The 13877-nt window shown below is 52.7% G+C and overlaps 1 protein-coding gene across 4 annotated transcripts; it reads right to left on the reverse strand.

Annotated features, from left to right (window-relative positions):
• Window positions 1-1180: 1180 nt before the first annotated feature.
• On the reverse strand, window positions 1181-13768 carry Znf865 (zinc finger protein 865). 4 transcript variants are annotated; one of them, XM_028779420.1, is made up of 3 exons: window positions 13494-13768; window positions 3147-5435; window positions 1181-1663 (listed from the first exon to the last, which is right to left on the reverse strand). In XM_028779420.1, exons 2-3 carry the CDS (start codon window positions 5406-5408, stop codon window positions 1655-1657), a joined length of 2271 nt encoding a protein of 756 aa, XP_028635253.1. In that variant the 5' UTR covers window positions 5409-5435; window positions 13494-13768; the 3' UTR covers window positions 1181-1654. The 4 variants fall into 4 exon arrangements, 3 of the variants coding, with proteins under 3 accessions (XP_028635253.1, XP_028635251.1, XP_028635252.1); XM_028779418.1 differs by lacking the exon at window positions 13494-13768 and having other exon boundaries at window positions 1196-1663; window positions 2980-5971; XM_028779419.1 differs by lacking the exon at window positions 13494-13768 and having other exon boundaries at window positions 1197-1663; window positions 3147-5970.
• Between the last annotated feature and the right edge of the window lie 109 nt (window positions 13769-13877).

A 13877-nucleotide genomic window follows, 5' to 3' on the forward strand; every position in this document is an offset into this window, starting at 1 on the left:
GACGTTGGAGGTTGGTGTACTTACTCAGCAGGGCCCCCAGTTTTCTCATGGAGAAGATGTGTTACTAGTTCAGTCCATGTTCATCCAGCATCCCCAAGAGACCACCCTCAGATGATGCATAATGAAAACTCACCACTTCCTCCAAAGAAAGGAGCTTGCTTCTTCCCAAGACAACAGAGTGGTTTTGCTTTCTCACATGGATCCTTGCCACTAAACAGAAACTCCTTGCTGCTTTCGGCGAGGACTACCAACACAGTGGTAGTGTAGATAAGTGGTCAGATTCAAGGAGAGGTGAAATATAGCAACTGACACCCTGGCTCAGTGTTCAAATCTATGAGAAGTGGGGGACTGGAAGCTAAAGGAGTTTGCACACTCCATCAGAAGAGGGTAGTGGGGCTGGAGATGCAGTTCCGCTACTAGAATGCTTTTCTAGTGCGCATGGTGTCCTGGGTTCAATCTCCAGCACCACAGAAGCCAGGCATAATGGTCCATGCCCATTTTCCCTTTGTACATGGAAACAGGAGGATCACAAGTCTTTAGTCTCCAGGAAGAGGCTCATAATGTCCCACCCATCTCTGAGGAGCTATAGGCAGTTAATGGCTGCCTGGAGACGGGGACCATAGTCCTCAGTGGTATAGCTACTGACTAGCTGCCCCCTGCTCAGGTAAACAAGCCTTCCAACCCATGGTTATATATGCAATCCTGACTAAACACAATCGGTCACCAAGAAAAGAAAAGACATGAAAATAAGACAGGCTTGTTGGCAAGAAAGGGTTCAGTGCGAAAAGGAGAGGGATGAGGGCATAGCAGAGGCTGTGTGGGTATAAGCAAGGGGTGTTTGTGTGTGTGTGTGTGTGTGTATACATACATACATATACAGATATGTGTCGAACTGAGAATGAAGATAAAATGTGGGGCTAAAGTAATGGCTCAGCAATTAAGAGCACTAACTGGTCTCCCAGAGGATCGGGGTTTGATTCTCAACACCCACATGGTAACTCACCCCTCCGCCCCCCGTGGCTCTATATCCAGAGGATCCAGTGCCCTCTTTTGGCTTCCATGGGCACCAGGCACCAAGTGGTGCACAAACATACACACAGGCAAAATACCCATATACCTAATTTCTTTAATTGTTTTTAAAATCTAGATTAAAAAAAAAAGTTCAAGAGTAGCCAGCCATGGTGGTGCATACCTTTAATCTCAGCACCAGAGAGGCAGAGGCAGGTGGATTTCTGTAAATTCAAGGCCAGTCTGGTCTACAGAGTTCCAGGAGAGCCAAGGATTACATAAAGAGACCGTGTCTCAGAGGGAAAAAAAAAAAAATCAAGCCTATCTTTACCTACAAAGCAAGTCCATAGCTAGCCTAGACTCCATGAGACCATCTCCAGTAAGTCTGCAGACTCTTAAGTTCCACAGGTATGCTCTCCCAGTGTGCTCTCCTACTGGAGTGTGAATGGCATGTCCAATCAATTCATCAGTTTCCCTAGTGCCCAGGTCAGGGCTTGGCAGACAGGAGGCTTCCGGTCATGGTGGCTGAGAGCATCATGGAGGGGAGTCTCGGGATCTCAAATCAGTTCCTGAGAGTTCGACTTCCCTGTTTCACTCCTCTCCACTTGCCCAATTCATAGGCTAATGCCCGGGACATGGCAAGTCCTCACTCAACCTAGGTGAAAAGAGAGTGGTGTGAGGTGCTGAGGCCAGCCAGTCAGTGGAGTCCCCTAGGAATAGCAAGGACAGACCCCAGCGGCCCTGTTGATACCATTTATTGTTCTCTGCTCTGTACAAGCCGCGTCTGTCCCCTCCCCACCCCCACCCCCATCCAAGAGCACCCAGACCCCCCACTTGTGCCCTCCCAACTCTGTTCAAAGTCCACTGTCCAGCCAGGTCCCAGAGGAAGTGGAGGGGGTGAGGAGTTCAAACCCATCTCCACCACAGAGTTCACTGGAGCCAGAACGCTGCTGGGTGGCAGATGAGGTTTACAAAAGAGATCAACTGGACAGAGGATCAAGTCCAGTGTCTGACAGATGAAGAAGGGTGGGCCAGAATGGCCTGGGATCGGAGCAATTTAATCTTCGGTTTGTAGGGCATGGGACTGGAAGGAAGCTAGACCACCTGGGATTCTTTAGAATAGGTGACAGGAAGGAGGGGTGGGGAGAGTCTGACCAGCAGCCCCAGAAGGGTAGAGTCCAGAAGGGAATATCTGATTGGAGTGGCACATTGAAACCCCCTGGTCAGGGATCCTTTCCGGCCAAGGCGCTTCCCCCTGTTCCGGGCATCCCAAGACCCTCAGCCTTGTGCATCAGGCGGTGTTTCTTCAGACCATAGGTGTTGGCGAAGCCCTCACCGCAGGAGGAGCAGCGGAAGGGCCTGCCGCCCTGATGGGCAGCCAGGTGCTTCCGGAAGTAGCCAGGATCCTTGAAGGCCTTGAGACAGGCGGGACAGCGCAACTCGGGCCGCGGGGGCTCGTGGGCACGCTGATGGCGCAACACGGAGCTCAGGTAGAAGAAGCCCTTGCCGCAGTGCTCACAGCGGTAGGCACGCTCGCCCAGGTGCAGCCGCTGATGCTCCAGCAGGTTGGAGCGGTAGCGGAAGGTCTTGCCGCAGGCGCCGCAGCGCTGAGGCCGGGCCACAGCGTGCAGCCGCCGGTGCTCCGCTAGGCTAGAAGACTGCGCGAAGTGCTTGGCGCACACGCCGCACTTGAAGGCGCGCTCGCCTGTGTGCACCACGCGGTGCTGCCGCAGGTACCAGGAGCGCAGGAAGCCTCTACCGCACACGCCGCACCGGTAGGGCCGCTGCTCTGTGTGACAGCGCTGGTGGCGCATCAGTAGGGCCGCCTCCCAGAAGCGCTTCCCACATACTGGGCAGCGGAAACCCCGCTTCTGCCGGTGGCTTCGGCGGTGCAGGAGCAGATCATACGCGCCTGCAAAGCTCTGGCCGCAGAGGCCGCAACCCAGGGTCCGGCGCACAAGGTGCACATACTTATGAGTCACCAGGCCCAGGAAATGCTTGAAGCTTTGGCCGCATGTGGCACAGCTGAAGCGCTCAGCGCCTGAACTGGTCCCGCCACCCGATCCGGCCACCGTCGCCCCACCCGCATCCTCGCTGCCCCCAGACACCCCAGCCAGCGCTGCCACAGCCGTCCCCACCTCTCCGGCCAGTCCGTTGTCCAGCACGCTGGATGCATCGGTGCCGCCGCTGCTGCTGCTGCTGCCGCCGCCATCAGAGGACTGGGGGCCACTGGATGTTGGCGTGAGAAGGCGCTCCGGGGCGGCCTGGTGAACCAGCTTGTGCCACATGAGGTTCTCGATGAAACCGAACGTCTTGCCGCAGGCGTCACAGCCGTACGGCTTCTCTGACATGTGAACTTCCTTGTGACTCATGACGTGGAAGAGATCCGGGAAATGTTCCCCGCAGTCTGAGCAGGCGTAGCTCAGGTCGGCCGGCCCACCTGAAGTGCCCGCAGCTCCGGGTCCACAGGCCCCAGTCCCCTGGCCGGTGGCAAGGCCTGTGGCTCCGGCCAGGGCGCAGGGCAGTTGGAGCCGATGCACCTGGCGGTGGCGTGTGAGACTCTGCGGGTACCCGAAGACCTTGCCGCACAGCTCGCACTTGTAGGGCCGCTCTCGGGTGTGCACCACGTGGTGCTTGCTCAGATGGAAGGACTCCCGGAAACGCTTGCCACACACCGGGCACTGGTGGGGCTTCTCGCCGGTGTGAATGCGCTCGTGGCGCTTCAGGGTCTCTCGGCGCCCAAACGCGCGCCCACAGATACCGCAGCAGAACGTCTTGCCCGGGCCGCCCGCGCCCGGGCCGCCAGCACCGCCATTCCCCGCACTGCCGAGCAGAAGCGGATGTGCGCTGAGAAGTGGGACAGGCACCGCACCATACACCACAGCCGCTGCGGCCGCCGTGGCTTTCTCATCTGTAGTGGATGGGTCCGCTGGCAAGAGATAAGGGCCTGGGGGGAAAGGGGGAGGTGGCTGTGGGACAGAGGCTGCCCCGTCCTTGGCCGGCTCGGTGGCCACAGGTGGCGCGTGGGCAGCCTTGTGTCGCAGCAGGCTCTGCGGCGCGGAGTATGTTTTCCCGCACAGGTCGCAGGGGTACACCGGCCTCGGGGTCCCGGCTGCTGCGTGGGCCGCCTGGTGCTTGAGGAGGTAGGAGGCATCGCGGAAGACCTTGCCACAGATGCCACAGGGCAGGCGCAGCAGGTCGGCCGAGTGCGTTTTCACATGCCGCTTGAGGCTCTCCCTCCGGTTGAAGCTTTTGCTGCACACGGAGCAGGAGAAGGGTTTTTCACCCGTGTGGATGATCTGATGCTGGTGGAGGTGGCTAGGCTTCTTGAAGACCTTCCAGCAGAGGGAGCAGGCAAATGGGCCCTCCCCACCAGTAGTGGCGGAGGGAGGCATGGCCACCCCGGGTGGGGCAGCAGGGGTGGTGTTCCCATCAGTGGAGGTGGCAGGCGTTGCAGGGGTGGCTGAGGGGCCAGAGGACACTGCGGTGGGGTCAGAGCTGGCTGTGGCACTGGCTGTGGGTACCGGGAGGCCCAGTGAAGGAAGTGCGGGCCCAGGCTGTGGCGTACCCCCAGTTGGTGTGGGTGGCACATCCTTGTGGCAGCGTCGGTGGCGGATGAGACTGGAGACATGGTTGTAGGTGCGGCCACAGATGCCGCATTCATATGGTCGTTCCCCGGAGTGCACTAGCATGTGCTGGACCAGATGTGAGGACTGTTTAAAGGACTTCTGGCAAACACCGCACGGGAAGCGCCGCTCCATCAGGTACTTCAGCCTTCGGAAATAGCCCTTGTCGTCCTTGGTTGGGTCGCAGGCTGCCCCCACTGTGGTCCCAGGCGAGGTCTGCGAGGGTGTGGGAAGTGGCCCTGGAGTCCCAGTGGGAGTGCCCAGTCCTGATGCTACTCCAGGCCCAGGTGTGGGCCCACCTCGTTTCAGGTTCCCAAACAGGTGCTGGTGTCCAGAGAGGTCGACTATTCCCCATTGTGGAGCAGGGAAGGCAGCATCAAAGAGTGGAGGGGGCGGCGCCCCGAAGGTGGGTGGCAACGGCGGATCCATCTTCTTGGCTTGGGAAGAGGATGAGGAAGACGAAGATGAGGAAGATGAGGATGAAGATGATGATGAGGAAGGAGCCTCCGCCTTGGGTTTGAAACTGGACTGGGGTGGGTAGTCATACTGGGGTGGAGGAGGCTGGGGTGGGGGCTGGGGCGGGGGCCCCGGGGTACAGGGCAGGGCTGCCACTGCCTTGGCGTGTTCCCCGTATAGCTCCATGGGCTCAAAGCGCTGGTGGTTGAGGAACTCCAGGAAGTCAAATGGGTAACTCTGGAAGTGGACCCCGTCCTCGCCCCCGATGCCGCTGCTCCCGCCACCCCCAGCAGCGCTGCCTGCCTGGTTTGCCTCCATCTCTGGTCGGTGGAAAGAAGGGAGACCCTGCGAAGAAGAGGATGGGGACTGAGCAAAGAGAGCCCGTGAGTAACAAGCAAAGGGAACTAGATCCATGCTCCTAACACCAACAGCATTCTTAGCTCGCCTGTCACTCCACCCATCCATCTGCTTTCCTCTAGCCTGTGTGGACTCGGGGTCATTGCCAGTCTCCTCCCAACCGTACGGCCATCTTTTCCTGGATCTTCACACACCTCCCTAGCCATCCTCAGACTGACTTCATGCACCTGCTTTCTCTTCCAAGACTAATTCCCTGAGGACCTGGGGTGTGGAGAGAGGTGCTTAAACTCTCCTCTAAATTGATTCCCTGCACTCCACGCACCATACCTTCCCCTGGTCTCAATCCTCTCTGGTTTTGCTACTGTAAAACAAGGATAAGAACAGCTTCCATCTGAGTGGTTTAGACAGCAGCTTCGTGAACCAAAAGGCCAGCTTCAAACCTAAGCCTCCACACACAACCCCCTTTATTCTTTTCTGTTTTTTGGTTGGTTGGTTGGTTTTGTTTTGAGACAGGGTTTCTCTGTGTAGCCCTGGCTGTCCTAGAACTCACTCTGTAGACCAATCTGGCCTTGAACTCAGAGATCCACCTACCTCTGCCTCCCAAATACTGGGATTCAAGGTGTGTGCTACCACCAACCATTTTGTGTGCGTGTGTGTGTGTGTTGTGCACACGTGCAAGAGTGCAGTCACTTTCTAGCTGTGTGACCATGGGCAAATGACTGAACCTCTGTGCCTCACAACCATTTTAACTGAGGACAATCCAAGTACTCAGGAGGCAGAGACTGCTGCACGTTTGAGGTAACCTTGTGGTAGTGGGGGGAAGCGGGGACAAGGTCTGGGACAAGCAGGATCTATCAAGCACAGGACTGTTGTAAAGATTCAGCACTTTAACATTAACACGTGGAAGGCTCCTCCTAACACCCTGTGAACACCATGGTAATGGGAATGCCTTCTATTAATTGTTAGTATTCATTCCAGTAGCAGAAATAGGGAAGCCAAGAAAACTGGGTAAGAGCTCAATACTGTGGGAAAATCGAATATTCTTTGAATGCAAAGTAGGAAGGGAAATCTACTCGCTTAGGACAAGAGTGCCTGCACTCCTGGAAGGCAGCTCAAAGCCATGGGATAGACACTCAGGCCTGGGCAGACCTAGGTTCTGATGGGCTCTCTGCATGGGCATTTGAGGAAGGAGAAACACAGCGCTCATCAGCAGTGTGCATTCCACCCTGTGCTGTGTGTGCTAATGATGACATCACATACCTGGGCCGACCTCAACTCCTGTGTTTGGATAAGGAGGGCTTCTCTGAACACCTCCTGGCAGGCAGGTACTTTCTTGCACCATCTTTACAGTACGTTTTCCATTCCTGCTGTCTGTCTGTCCTTCCCTCTGCACTGGAAGCTAACTCCTGGAGTTCATTTCTGTGTTCTCAGACCCAGGAGTCCCACTCCATTTTTGAAGAGTCAATGGGAGAAAGATTCCACTCTTGCCCGTCATTCCTTGCCCCTGCAGTCCTGGCTCTGTGTCTAGCCCTCCTCTTCCTTACACACTAGACTAAGGAGCTAAGGAGCCCTGGGGGAACAGGATGTCATCTCCCACCTCCCCAACTCATGACCTTTTATTCAGTCTGTCTGGATGGCTCTATGTACCCACAAGTGAAAGGTGACTCCAACCTACCTCTACTCAGAATTAGATATTTTCTGTAACCAGTTCTGAGTGTTCTTCGACAAAATTCAACTTCCCGTGCCCTTCACATCCCCCTCCATTTAATCTAATCTCCAGAAGAACCAAAGGTGTAGCAACCAGGAGATTGTATACAGAACCTAAGTGAGGGACTCAGCTGCCAAGGAGGAAAAGATGTAGTGTAAGGATGCAGGCAGTGCTACGGAAGGGGGCGGGGACAATGTTACCGGCTTTGTTTGCTTCCATTAGAACCGTTCCAACCTTTCACACAGACTGGCCTGTCCTAGGCACTTCCACCTTTCAACCCATCAGATCCCCACCACAACTCTTGGAGACATTTATTCTCTCCGCTGGACAGAGAGAACACTGAGCCTCAGAGAGAACTACTAAATTCCTCCAAGTCCTCAAGACAAGCCTGTAGTAGAGCAATTGGCTTGAGAGCCAGGAGAGAATCCCAACCCGTAAGGAAACTGTACCCCAAAGCAGAGGAACTATAGGTTAGTTATAGAAACATTAAGTGTGTTCTCTGGGCTGTTCATGGCAGGGATCTGGTGGGAAGTGGCGGTCACTCCTCAACAGATTCTGCCAGCCATGGTGATGCGCATCTGTAATCCCACCATCTGGGAACCTGAGGCAGGATTCAAGGCTAGCCTCGTCTCCATAGTGAGTGTGAGGCCAGCATGGGATACACGAGACTCTACCTCATAAAACAACAAACTCCGTGGATTCCTTGTCTGCCCTGGGACATCATTCCCCAGAAGTCAATGATACCTCCCCAAATCCCATTCAGGTTTCTGTCCTCTTACTGTCACCTCTTGTCTATAATCCAGCTATTTCCACCACAGTTAGTGGCACCAACATAATTTACCGTGTGTTTTACTAAGGCCGCAAGGACTAAAGAGGCCTGTTCTGTTTGTCATTATGCCCAGCACCTACCACAGTGCATATGTGGACAAGCTGTGGGTGCTTGACAAATATCTGTTAACATGTTGAGATTAAGCAAAACCTAGCTTGCACCCTCTCCTCCAGGAGATCCATGAAGAGACCATGAGGGAAACCAGAGAATGTTCTGTGTGAATGAAAACGAAAACACAGCAGGGTGTGATGGCATAGGTTTGTAATCCCAGCACTTAGGAGAGAAGCGGTAGAAAAACCACAAGTTCAAGACTAGCCTCAGCGACACAGCCAAGTTCAAGGCCAGCCTGGGCTACAGAGGACTCAGTCTCAAAAATAAATAAATAAATAAATAAATAAATAAATAAATAAATAGAGAAAATTAAAACACAACATACCAACACAGAAGAGACACAGCTAAAGCAGTGCTCAAAGGGAAATTTATTGCCGTAGATGTCTATATTGATAAATATTTGCCAAATAATAAATGAACTAGGAAGACAGCTCATCGGGTAAGCATTTGTTGAATAAGCCTGGCAGGTAGAGCTCAACCCCCTGAATGCACATTTACAGTGGGCAGGAGTGGTGCACATCTGTAATCTCAACACTCCCATAGCACAATGGCAGGCAAAGACAGGAGAAATGCTTAGATGATTAAGGACCTATTAGCCCACTGTATGCCTCGGCAAGCAGGGAGGTGAGAGCTCAGTACCACAGCTGTCCTCTGACTTCCACATGCACATACTGGCAAGCATACACCCATGCTCACACACAAAATCAAACAGATGAGACTAAACCGTCTAGACCCTCCCTAGAGAGGGAAATATTTAACAGGATGGAGTTCCTATGTTTCCCAGAAAAGCAATTCTATGGTCAGCAGTATTGTGCAAGCAAGGGGTTGCTATAAGGCAGGTATACAGTAGTGAGGAACAGAATTTATTAGGTTCAGAATCATCCTCACTGGGTGATGAGACATTTCCTCCTTTCAGTCGACTCATTTTTTTTTTTTTAAAGATTTATGTATGTATTTTATGTATATGAGTACACTGTAGCTGTCTTCAGACACACCTGATGAGGGCACTGGGTCCCATTACAGATGGTTGTGAGCCACCATGTGGTTGCTGGGAAATGAACTCAGGACCTCTGGAAGAGCAGTCAGTTCTCTTAACTGCTGAGCCATCTCTCCAGCCTGACAGAAGTCTTATAAAACATTATTTACTATGGATGTGATGTGTGTAAGGCTGCATGTGAGGTCAGTGGACAATTCTGGAGTTGGTTCTCTCCTTCTACCTTTAATTGGGTTCCAGGGATTGAACTCGGGTCACAAGCACTTTACCTACTGAGCCATCTTGATAGTCCTGTACCCAAGTCTTAAATTGTTCCTTTGAAAACTATTTATTTTGTGTGTATTCTCCCCGCATGCCTGTCTGCGCACTGCCTGCAAACCTGTGGAGAAGCCAGAAGAGGGCATCAGATCCCCAGAATTTGAGTTACAGGTGGTTGTGAGCTATCGTATGGATGGATGCTAGGTCCTCTGCAAGAGCCACAAGTGCTCCTAATTTCAGACTAATCTCTCTCCAGCTCCAAATGCCTGTTTTCTGATGTGGCATGTGTCAGGGAATGGTTTTGAAATTATAATGGAGGAGACTGCATTATACGACATTTCACACCAAACTAGAGTTCCACATAAACACAGCAAGTTTTAACAGGGCTGAGGAAAAGGTCCAGTGGACAGAGCATTTGCCATACAAGCTGGTGGACCAGAGTTTGGATTCCCTAGACCCCATGTTAGAGTTAGGTGGGCACAGCCGCTCTCTGCAATCCAATGCTTAAGAAGACAAAGGTGGAGCCTTCCCAGGGCCAGCTGGCTGGCTACACTAGCCAAACCTGTGTGCTGCAGATTCAATGAGAGCCCTTGCTTCAATAAAGTGGAGAGCAATCAGTGAAGACACTCCCGGTCAACCTCTGGCCCCTCCACAAGTGTGTACATATGCACATGCCATGCATAGGGAACAAAAAGAGTTTTAACAGGTCATATTTATTTTTTGACTCTTCTAAATCCTCCTCCCAACAACCGGGAAAGGATGGGTAGAATTACTGACTCAGAAACGCTGACTTCAGCCAGGCAGAGGCGGCACATGCCTTTAATCTCTTCACTTAGGAGGCAGAAACAGACAGATCTCTGTGAATTCAAGGCCAGCCTGGCCTAAAAGAGCAAGTTCCAGGACAGCTAGGGACATACAGGGAAACCTGCTTCAAAATAAATAACAACAAAAAACAAAAAAACATTGGAGACTGGAGGTCACTGAGCTAAATGGAGTTTAAGGCAAATGGTAGGATTCCAGACTTCACACTTTTTCCCTGTGATCTGTTGCCTTTCAGTATTTCACTTTCCAAAACAGGAGCAGGGCCCTCAAAGCACTGTGTGCTGGAGACAAGACCTGTCTCATCCTCTCCCTGCTTCCTATTCACATCTCTCAGCTTGGCCCAAGTCCAGCACCAGCCACTGGCATTCACTGAATTTTAAAGAGTACAGTGCTTGGTGCTTTATATAGTGTGTCCCATTCAAAATTCTCAACACTGTCAGAAACGTAGCTATCCTGCTTAAGTATACCAAACCATGATGCTCCTGCTGAAAGCCTAGTGATCCCATCCCACTTAGTGAAACCCAAAGTCCTTCCAGTGACCTACACAGGCCCCCACAAGCTTGCAGCTGTTCCTCCAATGTGCTGGCTCTGTTTCTGTTCCACAGGCTGTGTTTTGGGACTGTAGCTTTTGCTGGCAAAATTAACACCCCCATCCTCTCCTCCCCTCATCTCCTTCCTGTCTCTGTTTGACTGCTGTCTTCTCATGGTACTCTGAACAACCACTGCCACCTATCACCCAGACCTATACTCCCTAGTTTCACACTAGATCCCTGTCATCTCGAACGTACCGTATATTCTGCCTTCCTGCTCATGTTTTTACTGCCCTCCCTCTCGAATGACACAGTATTTTTTCCCCTTCTCACATGCACACTCATACATGCATGCACTCAAGGTTGACACTAGCAATGATCCTCCCTCTCTCTTCCACCGTATTCACTGACCAGGGTCTCTCAATCAAACTCAGAGCTCACCGATGTGGCTAGTCTCATTAGCCAGATTGTTCTGGGGATCCTATTTCTGCCCTCAGAGACTGGAATGACAGGTGGACCTCCTAACTGGCTGGCATTCAGATGGGTTCTGGGAATCTGAACTCTGATTCCCCGGCTTTCATAGCAAATGCTTTTAACCACTAAGCCATCTCCACAGCTCCAGGAACAAGCGTTTCATGCTTTGTTCTGAACTGTCCTCAGGACCCAGGACAGTACCTAGCCTACTAATCATAATCACTTTTTCCCCCAAAAATAAAAATTGCATTTATTTATTGTGTGTGCACAGACAGAGGTGAGAGGACACCTTACAGGAGTTAGTCCTATCCTCCCGGCAGATGGGTTTGGAGAGTAAACTCCGGTCTCAGGCTTGGAGGCAAGTGTTTACGTGGCCACCCGTCTCACAGAGTGTTTACCTGCCCACCCTTCTCACGGGCAGCGTGGTAAACAGTCCTCAGTCAGTGAAGGGATGAGGCTGGGCAGACGGGCGAGAAAAGGCCCAAGTCTAGTCAAGTCCACAGCTCATGTTCTTCCTCACTCCACCTGCAAGGCGAGGAAGCAGTCAGAGCAGCCGCCATGGTGGGCCACAGCAGTCTAGGACCACACTTTCTGCTCTGTGCTTTACCTGAGGAACAAGATGACATGAGACAGCCCACACGTGCTGTTTGTGATAGCCCAGCCCCTATAACTCTGTCCTCATATGTATTTTGGTTCTGTCTGTGGTATATGATTGCATGTGAGTGTGGAAGCCAGAGGCCAGTGTCATGTGACCTCAACTCTGTCCTTCTTTCCTTTCTTTGAAGATAGCCTTTCAATGAATTTGGAGCTAGACAGGAAGCTCCAGGAATCCTCCTGTCTCTGTCTCCCCAGTGCTGGGATTACAGGCATGTGCCACCATGCCCAGGTTTTTTGTTTTTTGGTTTTTTTTTTTTTAAATGTAAGTGCTGGGAATCTGAATTCAGGACAACACTTTTATTGACTGAACTATGTCCCCCACCCCAACGTAACTTGAATTCTAATGTCTGCCTCTTCAACATAGCCATTCTATGTGATTTTTTTCCCATTTTATTCTCTGTATGAAGTAGATGCTCATTAAACAGGTGTGTTTATGAGTGAACAAGGAACAGGTGGATACAAGAAGAATCTTATGAGTTTGGTAGAGCTGACAAAAAGCCAGGCAACTTATTCCAAGGTTCTTCTGGGTCAAGCCTTCAATTCTGCTCCAAACTCACTGCTACTCCCACACCACATCCCTGTAACCCCTGGATCTCTGCACGGGCTAGCTGTTCCCCCGATCTTTGAATAGCAAGATTAAATCTTGTGTTTCAGCATTCACCTTAGCTCACCAGACTCTCAGAAAGCCCACAGAGCAGCACTGTTTCTGATCTGCCTCTCAACTAGGCTGCAACCCCCTGTAAAATGGGGACTCGTTGTATCTCTCCCCTTTGAAACTGCATGGCTTGGGCATAGAATGGTGGTGTTCATTCAGCAAAGAATAAAACCTATGGGAAAAGATGGAAGCAGAGCCAGGGTCTTTCCTAGGAAGTTTGGGACGATGTCAAGAGACTTGGCCAAAGATGGGCTCAGGACCTGTTGATGCTCCATGGAGGAACATTCTCTGCTAACTTGCATCGTCCTGGGATTGCAGAGGCCAGGATGAGGGGAAGGAGAGACGTGGGGGGAGTGTTTCAGGAGAACCTGATGCTAACCAGGCATCCATCAACAGGGAAAGGACCTGGTATTAAGGAACTCTGGAGGGAGCTGTCCCTCTAGGGGTGAATTTGAAGAAGTCTTTTGGGGGGAGTTGCAGGAAGGGGTTCTTAAAAAGCACTTTTAGCATGGGCCAGAATAGAAAATATTTTTGCACCCACAAAGAAGGCATTGGGAAGTGGGCTGTGTGTGGTCAGACATAGTAGGGGCAACTCTTGTCAGGAAGTACTGCTACTACACCCCCTGGAACCAATCCTACAGGAGATAGAACAGAGGGCTCAGGAGCGGCTACCCTGTAAGCATAGCAAAGCTGGTGGCATGGGGAGGATCTCGTGGAGGAAGCTGATGAGGCGGCAGGGAAAGGATTCGTGGGGGGCCCTGGCACTTGAGAGGTTCATTACTAATGAAAACGAGTTGGTAGCCATCCCACGGTGTCAGGGGGCTTTCACGGGTAAGATATCTGGAGTGATCTTGTAGGGGACTAGTGGTTGGGGATCCCCTGCCTCGGGCCCGGCAGTGAAGCACTGACATTCTGGGGGGGTTGCGTCCTGGGGACTGCGGCAGGGCAGGGCGAGGCCCCCCGCCCCCGAGGAACCCGGGTCCCCGGGCCGCACACCCAGTCACTCACCGGCGCTGGGGTCTCCGCCGGGAGGAGGCTGAGGAGGCGGAGGAGGTGCCGCCGCTCCGGGGAGACCCGAGGGCCCAACCGGAAGTGCCGCCCCTTCCCCCCCAACTCCCCACCAGCCCCGCACCTCCAGCCCGGAAGCGGAAGTCGCGCCCGTTCCCCCGAAGCGCCGGCGTGGAGGATGGTGGCGGGGGAACGGAGAAGGGAAATTACGCCGGCACTAGACACGGGAGGGGGACAGTCAAGGCTGCTTCCGGTGGGCAAACGGAGCCTAGTGCGCATGCGCCCACTGCACCCGCTTCTTCTTAGGGCACCACCCACAGGCTTCCGGCTAGGACACACCCTAAACTCGGGTCTCACGCTAAGCCTCGCCCCCTAGACTGGAGC

This window comes from Grammomys surdaster, unplaced genomic scaffold (assembly GCF_004785775.1).
Source record: "Grammomys surdaster isolate TR1022 unplaced genomic scaffold, NIH_TR_1.0 352, whole genome shotgun sequence".
NCBI lineage: Eukaryota > Metazoa > Chordata > Mammalia > Rodentia > Muridae > Grammomys > Grammomys surdaster.